The following is a 20,346-nucleotide window of genomic DNA, read 5'->3' on the forward strand; positions in this document are numbered from 1 at the left end:
GACATAAAAGGACAGAAATTTTAACACATTGCAGTGATGCTTTTATTATAATAGTTAGTAATTCAGCAACACAATATATATGTATAAGGCACAACTGACCCTGAAAATATGAATGAGTAATTAAAGATAGTTACATTGAGTAATTATTGTACATGGATACTAATATTTTATATATGTTGGGTAAAATTTTGCCTGTGTAATTTAATTCACTTCTCTTCCCCCCCCCCCCCCCCCATGCAAGCCTGCCTTTTCTTCTTTATTTCAATGTATCATTTAAATCAAAATGGTTACTTTCTGAACTTAAGTTGAATAGTGCAACTTTATTCCTCATGCGGGTGACTAAATAAACACTCCACACCATTTATACCTCTCAAATTCATAGTAAGCACCCTCAGAATAGGTACGGCACTTCATACGGGATCGAAGTAATCTGACTGCATCTTCACAAAAGATAGGATACATTGAGTGATCCTTGCTGCCAAAACATAAGGGGTGAATATGAAGCTAAAGTAAGAACACATATACAAAATGAATACCTTTCAGGAACAAAGGTAAACATTCACAAAAGCAAATAAATATGAATTTAATGAGAAAACATTGTCTAAATCAGATGTATGATGGCAAAAGCAAGCAACTTCTATAGTTCCAAAAGCAAATTTAAACTGTGAACATGATGAAAAGGGGCACTGTGCTACCATATGGAGAACTGAATTTGGTTAGGATGGCAGCAACATTTTGAAGTACATTTGAAACACTCTGCTTTAACACAAGGCTCATGTATTGCTTTAAAGCTGATTCACATCCCCAGGCATTTTTGGAACAATGAATAAGATGTCAACTTCCTTTGTAGCTTGTTCTAAAGAAAAAGCACTTTATAATTTAGCGTCACCAAATGTTGCCCACCTTGCATTATGAACATAAAGCATTAGTGCAAAAATATCAAATATAATTAGTGTTCTGAGCCAAATGTAAAGCATGATCATATTTCTCATATATATATATATATATATATATATATATATATATATATATATATATGAGAGTCTCACAGAAGTTCCAGATGTTACATCAAGTAGCATGAGCCAAACAAGCAAATTATTTTGCTGATTACTCACAGGAAATCTATACAAAGGAAGTTTACAAGCAAGATATTGCAATGGGAAGGGTTTTCGACTGTATAACTGTTTCTTTTCCCTTTATTATTGCATGTATTTTTCATTTTTCATGCTTTCATTATGATTTAAATCAGAGTAAGCAAAGTATGGTCAGTATGGTCTTGAGGCTTCATGCAACTCACCATAGATTGTCTATTCAATAGTTTGTAAATTCTCCCACCCCCAAGTAGAATTTAATGCTAAATAACAACATTTTTTCAAATATGGACCTTTGCATTATTTGTTTGTTGTTATTTTTAGCATTCTATGTAGATTTTCAGGACTCTATAGTCTAAAACGGACCCTAGATCTACCACAATTTCCCATCCCAGTTTGAAATAGTACTTGTTTAAATGAACATTATCATTATAATTGGTTAAAAAGCAAGCAAATGAAAAAAATAAAAATATATGTGGTATCCACTTCATAGCTGCTCTTCAAATATTGTGGCAAATATTGTCAGGGCCCATCCAGACAAGCCCAAAAACCGGGACCTGTCCAAACAACATCTCCATTAAAAATGAATTAATTCAGAACATATGAAGGTTTTCCTGGTTTGTTCTGAATTAATTTGATACCCTATTAGATCCAGGCCTTCCTGAAAAGCCTGGGTCTAATGGGGTATTGGGCCTGTGGAGACTCACTTCCAGGTAGTTTTGGGACTACCTGGGGGTGAGTTTCCATTGCCATTCCAAACCTTTTGGGGTCCTGGAGCCCCAATGATGTGGGATGATGCTCATCCCTTTTCCCCCAAGCCCCCAAATTCTCCTTAAATTTTAAGTAACAGGTAGCTGGCTGCCATAACTTCCATCCTCGCATCCTCCTGGCACGAGGAAATGACACGCAAGGAGACAGGGGGGGGGGAGTGGGATTTTTGTCCTCGGCCCTCCCGTCTTCTCAAGTGTCATTTCCTTCATGCTAGGAAAACACGAGGAGGGAAGTTAGGGTGGCTAGGTACCTTTTACTCAACTTTTAGGGGGAAACTGAAGGGCTTCAGAGTGACTTCTGTGTGAATTTTAGTCCTGTCTGGTAGCCCCCACAGTCAATGGTTAATATAGCATTTGAAAAATGATACTTCTTCAGTACCACCCAAAAGCCATTCTTCAAGTCAATCCTAGGGAAATTAATATAAAACCCATTCCTTCAAGAAGCTGTTCATAATTTTTATGGAATGGTCAATAAGTACCTTCTAACATCTGGAACATCAAATACAACTCCCAATAACCAATGGCTTTATTTCAGATATCTTTCCAGAAAAAAAATAGTATTTACTATCTGTATTGGTTAGGGAAAGCATTAATGTTTTAGGACATTAACACCTACCAATTTACTCACTGTTTGTCCACAAAACATTCGACTGAAACTATTCAGATGAATAGTGTAAAGCAAAAATATAGGTTCAAAGGGGACATGCATTTACGCACACACGCACGCACACACCACCCACAGGAAAACAAATACCTGGCATCTCTATGATGGTAGTCAATGGATTGAGTGTGATGGGACCAAGGCAGAGTGAGATAATGACTGAAAGCACAGCAGAAACAAAAATAAAAATATAAGACAATGAAATGAAGGCAACAACATTTACAACAAAATAGAAAACTGATGGTTAAGGTAGCCTGAGGAAACAGCAACTAAGGAAAATAGTCTCTAATTCTAGTTAGTTAAAATTCAATCATTAGCCAAAATGCAGATTATTATTAGTAGTAGTAGCAGCAGCAGTAGTAGTAATAGTAGTATTTTATCCTGCCCTTTACCCACTTAGGGACTCAATTTAAAAAAATCCTTAAAATTTGCACAATACAAAAGTTACAATCAGCTTAAACAATCAATAAACTAAAAAACAGGTAAAAACAAACATCATTAAAAAACACATAGTAGCACAAGAAGTAATAGTTATTCATCAAATGCCTGTCTAAACAGAAAAGTCTTCACTTCTCTGAAAACAGAAAGTAGGGAAAGTGCAACTTCCCTGGGAAGTTCCACAACCAAGGAGTAGCCACGGAGAAAATCCTCTCCAATGTTCTCAAAGCAAAGGCTGATTTGTATAATGCACAAAGCATGAACAACTCTAGTAAAAATGTGAATGAGTATGCATATAGTCAAATACATTCAAAATTTTGTATAGAAATGTTTCAATTTTACCTTTAGTACATGATTTCTTTCATTTAAAAGGAAGACAATAAAAACAGTTGACACACTTACAGCAGTTTATCCAATGAACAGCTTCACAATATTGTCCAGTCATCTATTCCCAATAATGGTTTGCTATCTTTCACAAAGGTCACTGGGACACTGCTAGGCATAGGCAAAGGCTATATAACAGCTTCCAGTGGGCAGTATCCTTCCTAGCTTGACCCCAACAGGTTTAGGTTGGTTGTCCCCTGACATTAAGTCCAGTCATGTCTGACTCTGGGGTGTGGTGCTCATCTCCATTTCTAAGCCGAAGAGCCAGTGTTGTCCATAGACACCTCCAAGGTCATGTGGCCAGCATGACCACATGGAGCGCCATTATCTTCCCGCCGCAGCGGTACCTATTGATCTACTCACATTTGCATGTTTTCGAACTGCTAGGTTGGCAGATGCTAGGGCTGACAGCGGAAGCTCACGCCGCTCCCTGGAATTGAACCTGCGACCTTTTGGTCAACAAGCTCAGCAGCTCAGTGCTTTAACCCACTGCGCCACCGGGGGCCAACAGGTTTACACTCCCCCAAACTCAAACTTATTTGTTACTTGAAACATTTATATTCCACCCTTCTCACCCCGCGGGGGACTCAGGGCGGAGCACTACATATACACGGTAAATATTCAATGCCGGGACATAAAACCATAAATATACACAAACATTAAAATCACTCATATCCACTTTTAAAACAGTTGCTTAAAAACCATCTCAGGACACCATTCTATTATTGCCTCATTGTACCGGTCTTAAAAGCCACACAGTTCCTCCTTGCTGAGGCCATCTTGGTACAAAAGGGCATTTCTGGCATGTTTGTGTGTTTACTGTATCAAATTATTTTAGATCACACACCCGCAACAGCTGTGGGGTATTTTTTTTTCCTTCCATGCAAATATACCTATATCTGTATAACTTACCATCCGGAAGCCTTTTTGTTTTCCTGTCAATCTTACCACCCACCTGCACTCTGACGTCCCAGTTTAGTTTTCTCCTAAAAATTTGATCACTGACTAGGGACTTTATCCCACGGGCAGGAGGGAAGGGAAACACCTGACTCCTGAAAATGAAGTCTTCTGACTGTATTTGCATACTGGTGAGATGGATTTCCACACACAGCCACCAGAAGTGGCTGTGCATCATGGGATAGCCTCCGTGGGGCTTTGTGGGACTTTGCAGCATGCAAAGATGGTAAGAAAACGGGGAAATTAGGGAGGAATAAGATCGTAAGACTGACTTCAACAGTGTTATCAAAGTCCCCATTAAAGTGGTATAGGGCAGCAGTCCTTGCACTTTAAACCTCATACATGTAACACACACTCCCAGCATGTACAGAATCTCAGGTGTGATGTTTGAATATACAATTATCCACTTATATATACTAAATATAAATGTGTTTAGAAGTGCAACCTGATCAAGGATGGCTTTATTAGAAATCAGGATTAAATTCCTGTTGGATTCAACCCAGCCCACCAAGTGAGCAAAGAATCTCAGACTTTTGGAGAGGCAAATTTGCAATTATCGAAATATACCCATATTTACTCCTTTTAATGTGTCATCAAATCTAATGCTCACCTCAATTTTCAAAACCTTAAAACCAAAAGAAGTATTTGATGCCAAATGCAATGTGCAGCGGCAAAAAGCACACTTTGTAATTTGGCCCAAAAAAAGGTGTGCATTACAGTTGCTCCATGCTTAGAATGCCTTCTTTAAAAACAAAAGTGTTAGAACACCAACGCTTCCAGTAAAGGAAAAGGAAACCTTGGGGTGAATCCATGCTGTATAATGAATCCACTTTAACTGCCCTGTCCCAATGCTATGGGAAATTGGGACTTAAGTTTGGGATCATGGGGGCTGTCAAAGAAGGCTGATCCTTCACAAACCCCAGCATTGCATAGCATTGAGCCATGGCAACTAAATTGGAGATGATGTCCCTCAAATAGGAGCTTCAGGTGCTCCTGGAGTAGTTCCCCTTTTGCTTTCGCTCAGCACTTTGTTGTTGTTCATTCGTTCAGTCGTCTCCGACTCTTCGTGACCTCATGGACCAGCCCACGCCAGAGCTCCCTGTCGGCCGTTACCACCCCCAGCTCCCTCAAGGTCAGTCCAGTCACTTCAAGGATGCCATCCATCCATCTTGCCCTTGGTCGGCCCCTCTTCCTTTTGCCTTCCACTTTCCCCAGCATAATTGTCTTCTCTAGGCTTTCCTGTCTCCTCATGATGTGGCCAAAGTACTTCAACTTTGTCTCTAGTATCTTTCCCTCCAGTGAGCAGTCGGGCTTTATTTCCTGGAGGATGGACTGGTTGGATCTTCTCGCAGTCCAAGGCACTCTCAGAACTTTCCTCCAACACCAGAGCTCAAAAGCATCTATCTTCCTTCGCTCAGCCTTCCCTAAGGTCCAGCTCTCACATCCGTAGGTTACTACAGGGAATACCATGGCTTTGACTAGGCGGATCTTTGTTGCCAGTCTGATGTCTCTACTCTTTACTATTTTATCGAGATTGGACATTGCTCTCCTCCCAAGAAGTAAGCGTCTTCTGATTTCCTGGCCGCAGTCTGCATCTGCAGTAATCTTTGCACCTAGAAATACAAAGTCTGTCACGGCCTCCACGGTTTCTCCCTCTATTTTCCAGTTGTCAATCATTCTTGTTGCCATAATCTTGGTTTTTTTGACGTTTAGCTGCAACCCGGCTTTTGCGCTTTCTTCTTTCACCTTGATTAGAAGGCTCCTCAGCTCCTCCTCGCTTTCGGCCATCAGAGTGGTGTCATCTGCATATCTGAGGTTGTTAATGTTTCTTCCAGCAATTTTCACCCCAGCTTTGCATTCATCCAGCCCCGCACATCGCATGATGTGTTCTGCATACAAGTTAAAAAGGTTGGGTGAGAGGATGCAGCCTTGCCGTACGCCTTTCCCAATCTTGAACCAGTCTGTTGTTCCATGGTCAGTTCTGACTGTTGCTACTTGGTCCTTGTACAGATTCCTCAGGAGAGAGACAAGGTGGCTTGGGATGCCCATCCCACCTTAGTGCTCCAGCAAAGGATCACCGCCTTGTCGGGGCGCTGGAGCTTGAGCACCTCAATGATGTCATGAGCGAAACCGTGAAGGGACACCCAAGACGGGACGGTTGTGGAAGAGAGGTCAGACCAAGCGTGATCCCTGGGGAAGGCAATGGCAAACCACTCCAGTATCCTTGCCAAGAAAACTAAATGGACCAGTACAACCAGAGATATGTCGGTATGCCATTGGAAGATGGGACTCCCAGGTCGGAAGATGGCCAAAATGCTACTGGGGAGGAGCAGAGGATAAGTTCAACTAGCCCCAGATGTGATGACGCAGCTAGCTCAAAGCCGAAAGGAAGGCTAGCGGCCGACGGTACTGGAGGTGAACGACGAATCCGATGCTCTAAAGATCAACACACCATAGGAACCTGGAATGTAAGATCTATGAGCCAGGGCAAATTGGATGTTGTTATTGGTGAGATGTCAAGACTAAAGATAGACATTCTGGGGGTCAGCGAACTGAAATGGACTGGAATGGGCCACTTCACATCAGATGACCACCAGATCTACTACTGCGGACAAGAGGAACATCGAAGAAATGGAGTAGCCTTCATAATTAATAAGAAATTCGCTAAAGCGGTGCTTGGATACAACCCAAAAAATGACAGAATGATCTCAATTCGAGTGCAAGGAAAACCTTTCAACATTACAGTGATCCAAATATACGCCCCAACCACAGCTGCTGAAGAAGCAGAAGTAGATCAGTTCTATGAGGATCTGCAGGAACTACTGGATAATACACCAAAAAGAGACATTATTTTCATTACAGGAGACTGGAATGCCAAGGTGGGAAGTCAAATGACAACAGGGATCACAGGCAAGCATGGTCTGGGAGAACAAAATGAAGCGGGACGCAGGCTGATAGAATTTTGCCAGGAAAACTCGCTGTGTATAACAAATACTCTCTTCCAACAACCTAAAAGACGGCTTTACACATGGACCTCACCAGACGGTCAACACCGAAATCAGATTGACTACATCCTTTGCAGCCAAAGGTGGTGGACATCCATCCAGTCGGTGAAAACAAGACCTGGGGCTGACTGTAGCTCAGATCACGAACTTCTTATTGCCCAATTTAGAATAAAACTAAAGAGATCAGGGAAGATACACAAACCAGTTAGATATGATCTCACTAACATTCCTAGCGAATATACAGTGGAAGTGAAGAACAGATTTGAAGGACTAGATTTAGTAAACAGAGTCCCAGAAGAACTATGGACAGAAGTCCGAGACATTGTTCAGGAGGCGGCAACAAAGTACGTTCCAAAGAAAAAGAAAACCAAGAAGGCAAAATGGTTGTCTGCTGAGACACTGGAAGTAGCCCAAGAAAGGAGGAAAGCAAAAGGAAACAGGGATAAGGGGAGATATGCCCAGTTAAATGCGCAATTCCAGAGGTTAGCCAGAAGAGATAAGGAACTATTTTTAAATAAGCAATGCATGGAAGTGGAAGAAGACAACAGAATAGGAAGGACAAGAGATCTCTTCCAGAAAATTAGAAACATTGGAGGTAAATTTCAGGCAAAAATTGGTATGATAAGAAACAAAGATGGCAGCACTAAGATTACCATATTACGTGAATATAATGCGCACCCAAATTTTGAGAAGGTAATTTAGCCAAAAAAGGTGATTAATAGATTCTAGTAAATGTGATATATATTGATGTAAAAAAGAAAGATGACAATACATTTGCTGGACAAGGGTGCTGGTAACTAACCACCAACCTCTCCTGCCCTCCAACTTTGCCCATCTTTTGTTTTGGCAAGACAAATAAGAACGACCCAAGAACAACCTCCCAAAAGGGTCAGACAATTTTCAACCAATTGCTTTCACTTTTACAACCTTTAAGGTAGAAATTCTTGCCATGTACAGGATCGCAGTATCTTTTTCACCTAGAGGACAGCTGACAGCTCAAAAGGCATGAAGCTGCCGAATTATCCATTAACTTTTTTGTGCTTCAGCAATTTAATGACATCCATTTCAGATGTAATATGATGCTCTTCAAGTGACAAGTGCACAGTAGAGTTTTGAACCAATTAGAAAATTAGTATGTATCTAAAATTATAAAGCAGAGAATTCTCACCCCTTGCCCCATCTTATATTCATAGACTGTACGTTCCAGGATTTTAAAAACAGAGTATTTTTTTTTCTGAATCTATCAAATGGCAAAATTTTATGTGACTTTTCTCTGTAAATGCATTCCTTCATGCCATGACTGGTTTTGATTAGCAATTTTCCGACTGAAGGCATAACAGATATTATTCCATACCAAACCCATTCCACATCAGCCATAGATCCATTATAAGAAGCTTTAAAGTATGCAGTATAATACTTGAAAGGCATTACACAATCCAAGCACAGGATATAAATCCAATCTAACCTCATTTATCTAAAAGGCAACCCCAGAGATTTATATCCAATAACCTTAATCCAAACGACAAGAAGGAAGACTACAAATTGTGAAGGCAATTTCCAATACTAAAATCAATTTGCAAAATAATGTTATCTATCTTAGATGGAATGGCATACCATTGATCCTATGCTGTGCTCCATGGAACATTTTTATTTGCTTCACTGTTTTTCATTTATTTCAACATGGTTTTTCCTTGTTTTTTCCAACGAACATTGAATTTTTGAGCACTCAAAGTCACAACTAATAAACATGGACATAAGAACTCTAGTTCTCGTGTTCATTAAGATCATTCTACACAAAACTCTATGATTAAAGTCATAGCAATTATTGTAAAGTGAATTTCTGAGGTCAGGAAACCCAAACAAGCTGCATCCCTGCATTTTTAATGAATTTCCTACTATTACTAGAATAGTATTGCCCAGTATGCATTTTCTTTGTGGCTTTTTCTTTCCTTCCTCTTTCTCTCATACACATTCTCATTGTATCTTTTCCTTCCTTCTTTCCCTGTCCGTCTTCTGTCTATCTGGTTTTCTTTCTTTCTCTTCTTTTTCTTTCATCCCTCGTTCCTCTCAAACCTCTTCTTCTTTCCTTTCTCTTCCTTGCTTCTATAGTGAAAATTCTGAAATTCAGTGTTCATCTATGGAATATTGCCCGCAATCATATTTAAAAAGGTTTCCCCTCGACATTAAGTCCAGTTGTGTCCGATTCTGAGAGTTGGTACTCATCTCCATTTCTAAGCCGAAGAGTCGGCATTGTCCGTAGACACCTCCAAGGTCATGTGGCCAGCATGACTGCATGGAGCACTGTGACCTTCCCGCTGGAGCAGTACCTATTGATCTACTCACATGTGCATGTTTTCAAACTGCTAGGTTGGCAGAAGCTGGACCTAACAACAGGAGCTCACCCCGTTCCCCGTATTCAAACCACTGTCCTTTCGGTCAGCAAGTTCAGCAGCTCCTCAGTTTAACCAATTGCACTACCAGGGATTCTAAGAAAGCATAAGAAGCTCTAAAAACAAACACACCCATGAGATCTTAAATCAGCCTTCTGATATTAAACCACTATCACATTATCATTCCTGTAGCTACCTTCTAAAAAAAGTAAAGCTTGCCCTTCAGTGTCATCTTCAGTTTTTGAAAGTCACCAATCAAACTGAGCTTTCTCAGTTCTGTACTAGTTTTATAAAGGTGATTTTTAATAGCCCTCTAAAACAACAAGCGTAAATTGTCATGGATCATGTAACCTATTATTTCAAGGATTTCTCATTTTGGCAGTTGCTCTCATCACAATTTAAAAAGCGATGTAGGAAGATTTGTTGGTCTCAGGAGATATTTAAAGCCAAGGTCTGCATAAAGATTTGAGTTATATCATACCATGGGGTTTTGTCTGTCTCAGTCAGGAAATTGCAAAATCACTATATCTTGCTCTTATTATGATGAACACGCTGCATTGTGGTCCACTATTAATTTGAGAAAACACAATGTCCAGTATTAAATTCATGGTTTATGCAGGTGATTTTCTGTGGATCATCTAATTTTGCAGTCCCCTCTGTGAAAGTAGTTACCAGAATAATACATGAATTATAGTAAAAAAAAAAAAAAAAGAGAGAATACATTAACTTAAGTTGGTACTATCTGATCATATCTGATTTGATTTCTCTCTCCTTTATTAATATCTTCTCCATGCTGCATGTAAATACACTTCAGACTTTTCCAAAAACATTCAGGACTCTCTTGCTGCTCTTCTGCTTTGAATTTAATTCTGATTAACTTTTGTGAATATCAGGCTTAGAGATCATTCCGGAAATTATATTGTCAACATATATTGTTGAAATAAACAGCCATCATTGCTTTTTTGAGCATGCATATACTCAAACATAAGATAAATCGTAATCTACATTTTACTTTGTGACAAGAACCTATTAAAATTCTTTCAACAAAGCTAAGCAGCTACTGTGAATCCCCCTCCCCCCCTCCATTTTCCTCCTTTCTCTTTGATTGAAGAGAACTCCAGTACGAGAAGATAACATACTTTTATGAACCATTATCATTCCTGATAGAAGAAAATCTTTCTCATCCCCACTCACTTATATCAGAAATGCAGCATACTGATTTCCCCCAATGATGCATTCAGTTTCAGTAGTACTGCTGATTTTTCTCAGAGGTTAAGCATCAAGACAATCAGATGATATGGCATTCCCATTCAACCATAATTTCTCGTAATCTACATGGTCAAAGACTTTACTGTGATTTATAAAGAACTAGCTTGGGTACCTGGCGGTGCCCGGATTATTTGAAAAAGGCATTGTTTGTTTTCGGGCGTTAGGTAATATCATTTAGTTCATTAGTAAAATAATAAATAGTTTTACTAATGAACTAAAGGCAAGTGTGGTCTAGATCTATCATTGGTTGAGTTCACAGTGCCCTCTGGATGTAGGTGAACTACAACTCCTATAAGTGATTATAAATTCTTTCCAAACATCCTGTTCAGCTGCCTATCAATTCCTGTTTACTGTGTGCCATAGGAAAGGGTAGTAAAGGGTTAAAGGAGAGGCAGTGGACGAGGTCATTCAAATTCCACACGAATGGAAAGAGAGAAAGGAACCCTGAAATGTTCATTCTGGAAGAAAAAAACAGAACATCTAGGATGAAAGGAAAGAATTTCTTGGGTGGTGGACAGGATGGTGTTTGGGGAGGACATTGGCAGTGTTTGGGCTACAGGTTCATGGCGCTCACTCTAACCTGCAATTGTCAGTGGAGGGAGTGTCTTTGGAGGCTTCTCAGTACTTGTAACTATAGCTGTTTGTGGAGGCCAGAGGCTGTCTATGTACGTGGACACCTCCACCACATACACATATGCATATTTTCACTTCTATTATGTATATAGATTGGTTGAAATTATTTGGTGTGTTCCATTATTCAACACTTTTGTGATGTGATCACTAGTTTGTCTTTCTTTTCTGAACCAGTTTGGAGTCTGGTATTCTTCCAATTCATATACTGTAAAAGCTTTTCCTGTAAATGTTTGAGCTACACTTTGCTTGCAGAGAAGATCAATGCCATTGTGTGATGATTGGTACAATTCCTGGTGTTCTTTTGGAGGCATTAGAACAGAAGCAGTTGCTCTACTCCGAACTCAAGAATGGAAAACAGAATGTTGGAAGTCAGGAAAAGGGATTTAAAGATGGGCTCAAAGACAACCTTAAAAACTGTGGCATAGACACCGAGAACTGGGAAGCCCTGGCCCTTGAGTGCTCTAGATGTAGGTCAGCTGTGACCAGCAGTGATGTAATATTTGAAGAGGCACGCATGGAGGGCAAAAGAGAGAAATATGTCAAGAGGAAGGTGCGTCAAACCGTCTGGGACTGCCTTCCACCTGGAAACCAATGCTCTCAGTGCAGGAGAACATGCGGGTCAAGAACAGTGCTCCACAGATACCTATGTACCCACCGCCAAGACACCACACTTGGAGGACAATCTTACTCTGACAATGAGGGGATTGTCTAAATCAAGAAGTCTCAATCTGTGAGTTCCCAGACGTTTTGGCCTACATCTCTCAGAAATCCCAGCCAGTTTGCCAGCTGTTAGGATTTCTGGGAGTTGAAGGCCAAAACATCTGGGGACCCACAGGTTGAGAAAAATTAGAATGTATATTGAATGTTTCCAGTCTGAAATATTGTTTTCTTTTATATAATTAGTGGGACAAAAGCTTACATTCTATCACTTCATTTTAAAAACGTATAAAATCACTTCTATTTGAAGAGGTAAAAGGGAAAGTTCTATCTTTTCTCCCCATGTCCTTGAAGAAACACAAAACTTGTTGGAAATGTTCCTGTTGGAAAAATTTTCATTCAGTGAAGCACCGTAGGTTCATTCGTTATAAAGTATGTCTCCTATCTGAAACTAGGCCTGAAAAGAACATTCAAGACACTCTGCTTATTATGATACATTTTGTTATGTTTGCCCCAGAGAATAAGAAGCAAGAATGCAAAATAGTATATTATCATTTACTGGATGAACAATTGCATTCAAGGTATGCCATTTCGGGTTCACGGAGTTCTCTCATGAGCTTGCTGCCTGAAGTCGAATTTTTAAGTCAATAGTATGCATGCTTTTTCAGCAACACAAGTTCATCCTAACGCCACACAGTCTGAAAATGATGTGTATTTCAATGCTCTAGGTCCCATCAATTTCACTCTAAAATAACAGCAGTATATATAAATTCTGCACTATCTTTTCGTTCTCTCAAAAATGTTCTACTTGCTGTTTTACAACAGAAGGCAAAAAGGGGCATTATTCCTAAGGAGCATTCCATCTCTTGCTATAAATGAGACCAGTTGGCACAATATGTAAGTACTGTAAAGTGTTTTGCACACTAAGCTTGCAATGTAAGAGACGTACAATTAAATTTACAAGAAATAAAAGCTGTTCTTAATACCAGAAAAAAATTAACTAACAAATCCAACCATTCAGGGCAGAAATGATGATGGCAAGCTATTTAACCTCAGCAAACTGAAAGCCATAACCAAGGTCACAATAACATCTGTTATAGAACTCCAATATGCTGATGATAACATAGTCTGTGCGCATTCAGAAGAAGACCTACAAGCCACTCTAAACACCTTTGCAGAAGCATACGAGAAGCTCAGGCTCTCATTGAACATCAAGAAAATCAAAGTGCTCTTCCAGCAATCAGTAGCCAATCCCTCTGCAATGCCAGAAATACAGCTTAGCGGTGTAACATTAGAAAATGTTGACCACTTCTGCTACCTTGGCAGCCACCTCTCCACAAAAGTCAACATTGGCATTGAAATACAACATCGCCTAAGCTCTGCGAGTGCAGGCTTTCCTGAATGTTTGAGGACCAGGACATCCGTAGGGAGACCAAGGTGCTTGTTTATAAAGCTAATGTCCTCCCAACCCTGCTATACGCCTGTGAAACATGGACTGCCTCCAAAAAATCCTGCAAATATCTTGGGAGGACAGAGGGACAAATGTCATCATGTTGGAAGATGCAAAGACCACCAGCACTGAAATGATGTTCCTACACCATCAATTCTGCTGGACTTGCCAAGTTGTCTGAATATCCGAATACCGTCTCCCATAGCAGCTCCTATATTCCTAACTCAAGAATGGGAAACTGTTGGTGGATAGGAAAAGAGATTTAAAGACGGGCTTAAAGCCAACTTTTAAAAGCCCTGGCCCTTGAGCAATCTAACTGGAGGTCAGCTGTGACCAGCAGTGCTGCAGAATTTGAAGAAGCACGAATGGGGGGTGAAAGAGAGAAACGTGCCAAGAGGAAGGCATATCAAGCCAACCCTGACCGGGACCGCCTTCCACATGAAAGCCAATGTCCTCACTGCAGGAGAACATGCAGATCAAGAGTAGGGCTTCACAACTACCTACGGACCCACAGCCAAGACATTGCACATGGAGGACCATCATCCTTGGGCTACGAGGGAACGAGGGAATTGTAGTACTTTCTTGTCTGCTTTTTCCACTGCATATTTCAATGATTACAGTATATTTGTACACTTGAGTCACTTTTTAATAAAATTATTAATGAACCTGACAATTATGGCTTTTTCAAAATGATGGGAAACTGAAAAATATGTGTGTGCTGACATTAGTAGTCTCACATACTAAAATTAGTTAAATTCATGAGGGAATAAATATTTTCCTCCCTATCACTTAATTAAAATTCCACTAAGCTGATACATCCCAACTCATTATATAAGAAAACCCTTCAAACATAATGGTTAAAGTTGTCCTAATGAAATATAATTATTCTGTACCATAAACCACAATCTAAGGCAGGGGTTCTCAAACTAAGGCCCACGAGTCGGATGCGGCCCACCAAGGTCATTTACTCAGCCCCTGGTCTAAACTTTAGACTCAGGGTCACCCTAGGTCTGAAACAACTTCAAGTCACAAGAACAACAATCTGAATTAACATCACTATCTGATCAGCCAAAAGCAGGCCCACCATCCCCATTTAAATACTGTAAATTTATGTTGGTTGAAATTGTTCATCATTTTAAATACTGTATTGCTCTTTCAGGTTTTTTGCAATACAAATAATATATCTGCAGTGTGCATAGGAATTTGTCCATGTTTTTCTCAAAATATAGTGTGCCCCCCCCCCCCCACCTCAACAGTCTGACAGATAGTGAACCGGTCCTCTGCTTTAAAAGTTTGTGGGCCCCTGATCTAAAGAGACTATCTGTCTCTCTTTCAATTCTTGGAAAGGCATATAGGAGTAGCTAAAAACACACCACTTTGGAAATTAATTGTACTGCAGAATATTTAAAAAAAATCACTTGTACATGGACAATTAAGGAAAAAGATGGTTTTGCACCAAAAAATAGTATTGAGTGGGATTGTCTATTAATCTAATGTAAAATTAAAGGTATATACTTCAGCATTTCTCACCACTTAAAACCCCAGTAACCACGAGTCAGAGTTATTATCAAAACAATTGCAGATAGTCAAAATGAAATAAATAAAACCAATGCTACTCTATAACTAATCATGGGTATTGCAGACTTTCTTGAAGCATGTCTAATTAATAAATATATAATTACTAGTTTGTGCTATATAATATACAGTAATAACAGAAAAAATGTTTTCTTGAATATCACTAGGTCAGACTTACTGCCGCTTTTGTAAAGATAGAGAAGTTCAGCTTTAAATAGCAAACTGCTTTGTCTGCAATGTACTATCTCTGTTTCCATTGTTTACTCTGTTACTTCAGAATATCTACCTCTCTCTGTCTGGGGAGCCGTGGTCATCCATTATTCGATGTCTATCCATTCGATTCATGGTATTGTAATGTGCAGGAGTAGATCGAGGCCCTCGAGACCCCTGTTCCACATTCCTACTGAAGAAATAAAACCATCAAAGTCACAAAGGGGGAAATAGCATTTCCTTTATGCTAGCATCTACAATGAGTGCTACTGATTAAAATGTTAGCTGAAACTTTTAATGCCCTTGATTCTGACATAAGTTCAGAGCTAATGGGCTTCTTAGCTTCCATAGTTTGTTAAAAGTTTGACATTTTTGTACAAATTCTTCTGAACCCTGGCTTCCATATATAAAACATTAAAAGGAGAGAATTTTTTAAAAAAAGAAATAGGGTTAAAATCAGATCTGATTTCATGTTCTTCTATTACGGTTCACAAACATTTCATTGTAATTTCCAAACTCACTGCCCAATACTTAACCAATGTTAGCTGGAAATAAAACCAAATTAATGTTCAAAATAAAGCACACAAATATAAAGTTTTCATGCAAAATAACCAGTGTCTTTAAACAAAGCCTTGATAAAAAGTATCCTAGTATATCTTATTACAAGCTCACGTACTGCAGTTTACATTTACTGACCATCACTGACCATCCTTAAGTCAGGAGGATTTATTTCATGAAAGTCAAAAGGAAAAGAGGTCTAACTTTGAGGCTGATGGCAGATCCCTTACATAAAGTTATAAATACTAGTGTGAAAATGCACCAGCCTTCATTGCATTGTTTTATTTGAATATTAGAAAATTCATGTTCTACTTAGGTTTTTGCATCTTTTAAAGAAACTACACATTTAGCTCTACATTGTATCATTCCTCCTGGTTATAAAGGTGAGCAGCTATTTGCCAATCACTTCAGAAAACAACTCAGAGAGTAACCTGAGTACACACGGGCAGAAGGGTTACTCAACATCTGTAGAAGCTGAAATTAAGTCTCAAGAATTATATATGATTATTTTCTCGCACAAATTAACCCAATATGTTTGGCAACAACAAACAAACAAACAAATATATGGTATAGCCTTCTTTGGGGACTGTTAAAAGAAAAAGAGAGAGAAGACATAAAGATGGTGTAGTGGTTTGACTGTTGGACTACACCTCACTGACAGAGTTCAGAGCAAATACACCATGGAAACCCAATGGGTAACCCAGGCCAAGGTAATGCCAAATCCCTTCTGAGCAAGTCTTGTCCAGAGAACCAACTTGAAGTCACAAAACACAGGTTGTAGAGGTATAAAAAGTATATGTGTGTATACACTATTCCTCATATTAACTTATATGTAAAAGGCAATAATTAAGAAAGACTGTACTCAAACAGAAAAATATTTCATACACTACTAAAACTTTGGGCTGATTTATGAACTATAACCTCTCTCTCTCTCCCTCCCTCTACATAAACCCACCCACCCACCCACACACATACACAGAGGGGGTTCTGGGGCATTTAAGATGCACCCAAAAAGGAGATTAAAGCCATTTGTAGCCCATGAACTGCAATTTCCCTTTCCCTGTTCTCAAAGAAGATGTCGACAAGCTTTTCTGATTTTATTTATGACAGAATGGTTAAGGCATTTGATGTTGTAGGTATCCATTTAAAAGGAGAAAGAAAGAGAACTGTAACACTATAGCAGGCATGGGCAAACTTCGGTACTCCAGGTGTTTTGGACTTCAGAGCCCACAGTTCCTAACAGCCTGTAAGATGGCTGGGATTTCTGGGAGTTGAAATCCAAAACACCTGGTGGGGTGAAGTTTGTCCATGCCTACACTATAGACTCTATAATAAGATGGAACTCTGTGGCCTTGGTGTAATTGCCTGTAATGTTCAACTTAATTTAAAGGTATTATTGTATGCAAAGAGACCTCTGGCAGGAGCAGTCTATTCTTTAACTGGCAACTAAAGAAGTATGGAAGGGATGGTAGGAAAAAGAGAAAAGGGACCACACACTCTTTTGGCTCTGACCATGCCATCAATTATCAATTCTGCTGTAACCTGGGACTGCAATATTGATTATTCATATTTTGTTTTTGTTTTTTTTCCATGATTGTGAGGTCAGGAGTATTGTACTCCAAAACTCCGTCAATCTGAATTTGGAAATCCTCGAGTAGTTTGACGTGTTCATTTTCTGTAACTTTTTCAGGCTTGTGATTCCACCTATTCTTTCTCACAGGCAGATGGTATTTGTGGCACAAGTGCAAATGGATCATCTGAGCAATGGTATTATGCCTCTGCTTGTAGTCTGTTTGCATGATCTTCTTACAGCAACTGAGAATGTGATCTATCATTTCATCTGCTTCCTTGCAAAGTCTACACTTGGAATCTGTTGTCAACTTATCAATTCTGGCTTTAATGGCCTTTGTTCTAATGGCTTGTTCTTGGGCTGCCAGAATCAGGCCCTCCATCTCCTTTTTCAAAGTTCTATTTGTGAGCCACAGCCATGTTTTTTCTTTGTCAAATTTTATCTCAGTTTTTCCCAGGAACTGTCCATGGAGAGCCTTCTTTCACCAGTTTTCTCTTCTGCTATGGATTGTGTTTTTACAGTATTCACTCTTTGTCTTTTGCACTTGAAGCAGTTTACTACTATTGACTTCCCTCAATGTTGGTTCTTGATTGCCTTTCACATAATCTGCCAGTGCATGTTTCTCTTCTTCTACCATTTGTTTCACTTGCAGAAGCCCTCTGCCTCCTGATTTTCTGGGCAGGTACAGTCTGTCGACATCATTATGTGAGTGTAATGAGTAGTGGATTGTCATCAGTTTTGTTGTTTTTTCTATCATCATCATCATCATCATGATTATCTTTATTTATATCCCGCCTTTCTCCCCATGGGGAGTCAAGGCGGTTAACTTCTATCCATGCTAAATGTTTATTTATATGTTGATTTTGATCATTCCTTGTTGTTGTTAATGCTGTATTAGAGCACCCAGGCCTTACTTGAGCTATCCTACGTAGCACCCATGTAGATAAACATAAATATGAAGAGTAACACAGATAATAATAAATAGCCCCAACCAAATAAAGTAAAGTAAGCTTTCACTGTATGTTGAATTTATAGACAAAGAGGCAGGTGCAGAAGTCTCTTCATGCACTGTCTTATCTGTTATGTCACAAAATATTTTAGAAAGGTATCACATAAGTTTTAGAGTTAGTAATGTTGAATTTGTTGCTTGGAAGGTAGGAAGTTGACTCTATTTCAGATTATAGCTCTATCACAACTTTCAAAAGACTGGAAAAGTCCCCGACCCTCAATGACAAACACATCCTGGATTTTTATAGCACCTTTGTGTGGATTTTACACCTCTATAGAAGACAATATTGACTGAAAAGCAGAATATAAAAATTTAAAAAAGAAATAAGATTAATACTCTATATTGCATTTGAGGCCATTAATACATTGTAGTGGCTAGCATTCCTTCAGGAAATCCAAGAAGAAATCCTGTAACTCACAAATGTGCTTTTATTGAGCATGTTCTAGTTCTTGGTACATACGTATTCATAATTCACAAATGCGCTAACAAATATCAATGTGTCTATTTCTGTTGCTATTGAGAGAAAATGGTAATGTCTAATATTGTATTTGAATTATATTTCCTCATTAACATGATTATGATTATGGTCCTTAGAAAGTAACATCCCTTCTAGCTCGTATCCTTATTGAGCAAAAATCTTAAAACTATATTTTGCAATATATTGCAATATATTTTGTAATAAATAGTTACAACTAATGCTCAGATGGAACAGGGGATTTATGAAGAAAACAGGCACAAATGGTCCAACAATGGGTTATCACGTTGCAACTGAATTACTGTACCAGAAAAATACCAACTTTACAAGATATTGTTATAGCAGAACAAACTGATTGTTTATAACAATGGCAGTCAATATCAGAACCACTCTTCCAATTGTATTGTTGCAGACTTTGTTTGAGGACTATATATTACAGTGCAATTGTGTCTTTCTCACACATCTGGAAGCCCTTTTACATTGAACAGAATTTAAATAATTCACCATACTCAAGCAGAAAAAATTACTAAGTTATCACAGAATATATAATACATATGGATCATATGAGAAAATTAATGTAATATAAAATATAATATATATTAAAATTAAGCCAACCCCTACATGTGATTACAGGGAGTAGACATATTTACATAAATATATGTGAATTGTAGATACCTATGTTCCAAGACAGATAATAGACATTGATCAAACTTTTGATTTTTGGATCTCAAATAAAAATGAAGAAAAAATCACTCTGAAATATTATAAGCATGTATTATGTAGTATAAGAAAGAAATATTCTGAAATAATGCTTTATTCTTTTTTATTTAAGAAATATAAGTATTTATTTTCAAGTTAGTTGGAGTATTATTAGTAACTGCTTAATTACATTTTACTTTTCAAACACAGACAACACACAAAACATTTCACAACTAAACTGATATCATAATTTACCTTTGTACTGGAGGGACACTGGGAGACCATGACCTAGTCCTTCCTATACTATCTCCACGGTGAGGGGACCCTGACCGAGAGCAGTGATTGGACGACATCACTTGTTCTGGCACTGATAGTGTTGAGCTTTGGAGGTCTCTTCCATTTTGTCGGTAATCTAGAGAAAAGTTCAGATAGATTAAATAGTTACATAGGGAACTAGTTTCCCCCCATTTTCTTAATTTTGTAGCGATAGTGGAAATCTGGATAAAATATGCCATAATGCAGGCAGGCTAATAATAATTACAACT

General features: G+C 38.8%; 1 protein-coding gene across 49 annotated transcripts in view; it reads right to left on the bottom strand.

The window, feature by feature from the left end:
- Positions 1-20,346, bottom strand: part of RIMS2 (regulating synaptic membrane exocytosis 2) — a 401,331-nt gene that overhangs the window by 141,503 nt on the left and 239,482 nt on the right. For 29 of the 49 annotated variants that reach the window (XM_060775724.2, XM_060775732.2, XM_060775722.2 and 26 more), the window contains 4 exons: positions 20,057-20,213; positions 15,567-15,683; positions 2,616-2,681; positions 368-475 (listed from right to left, as the gene is read on the bottom strand). In XM_060775724.2, coding sequence (XP_060631707.2) covers positions 368-475; positions 2,616-2,681; positions 15,567-15,683; positions 20,057-20,213 — 448 coding nt within the window. The remainder of the gene's footprint in view (positions 1-367; positions 476-2,615; positions 2,682-15,566; positions 15,684-20,056; positions 20,214-20,346) is intronic. The other 20 variants (XM_060775741.2, XM_060775744.2, XM_060775740.2 and 17 more) reach the window with 3 other exon arrangements.

The sequence above is a fragment of the Anolis sagrei genome, chromosome 4, assembly GCF_037176765.1.
Source record: "Anolis sagrei isolate rAnoSag1 chromosome 4, rAnoSag1.mat, whole genome shotgun sequence".
Lineage (NCBI taxonomy): Eukaryota > Metazoa > Chordata > Lepidosauria > Squamata > Dactyloidae > Anolis > Anolis sagrei.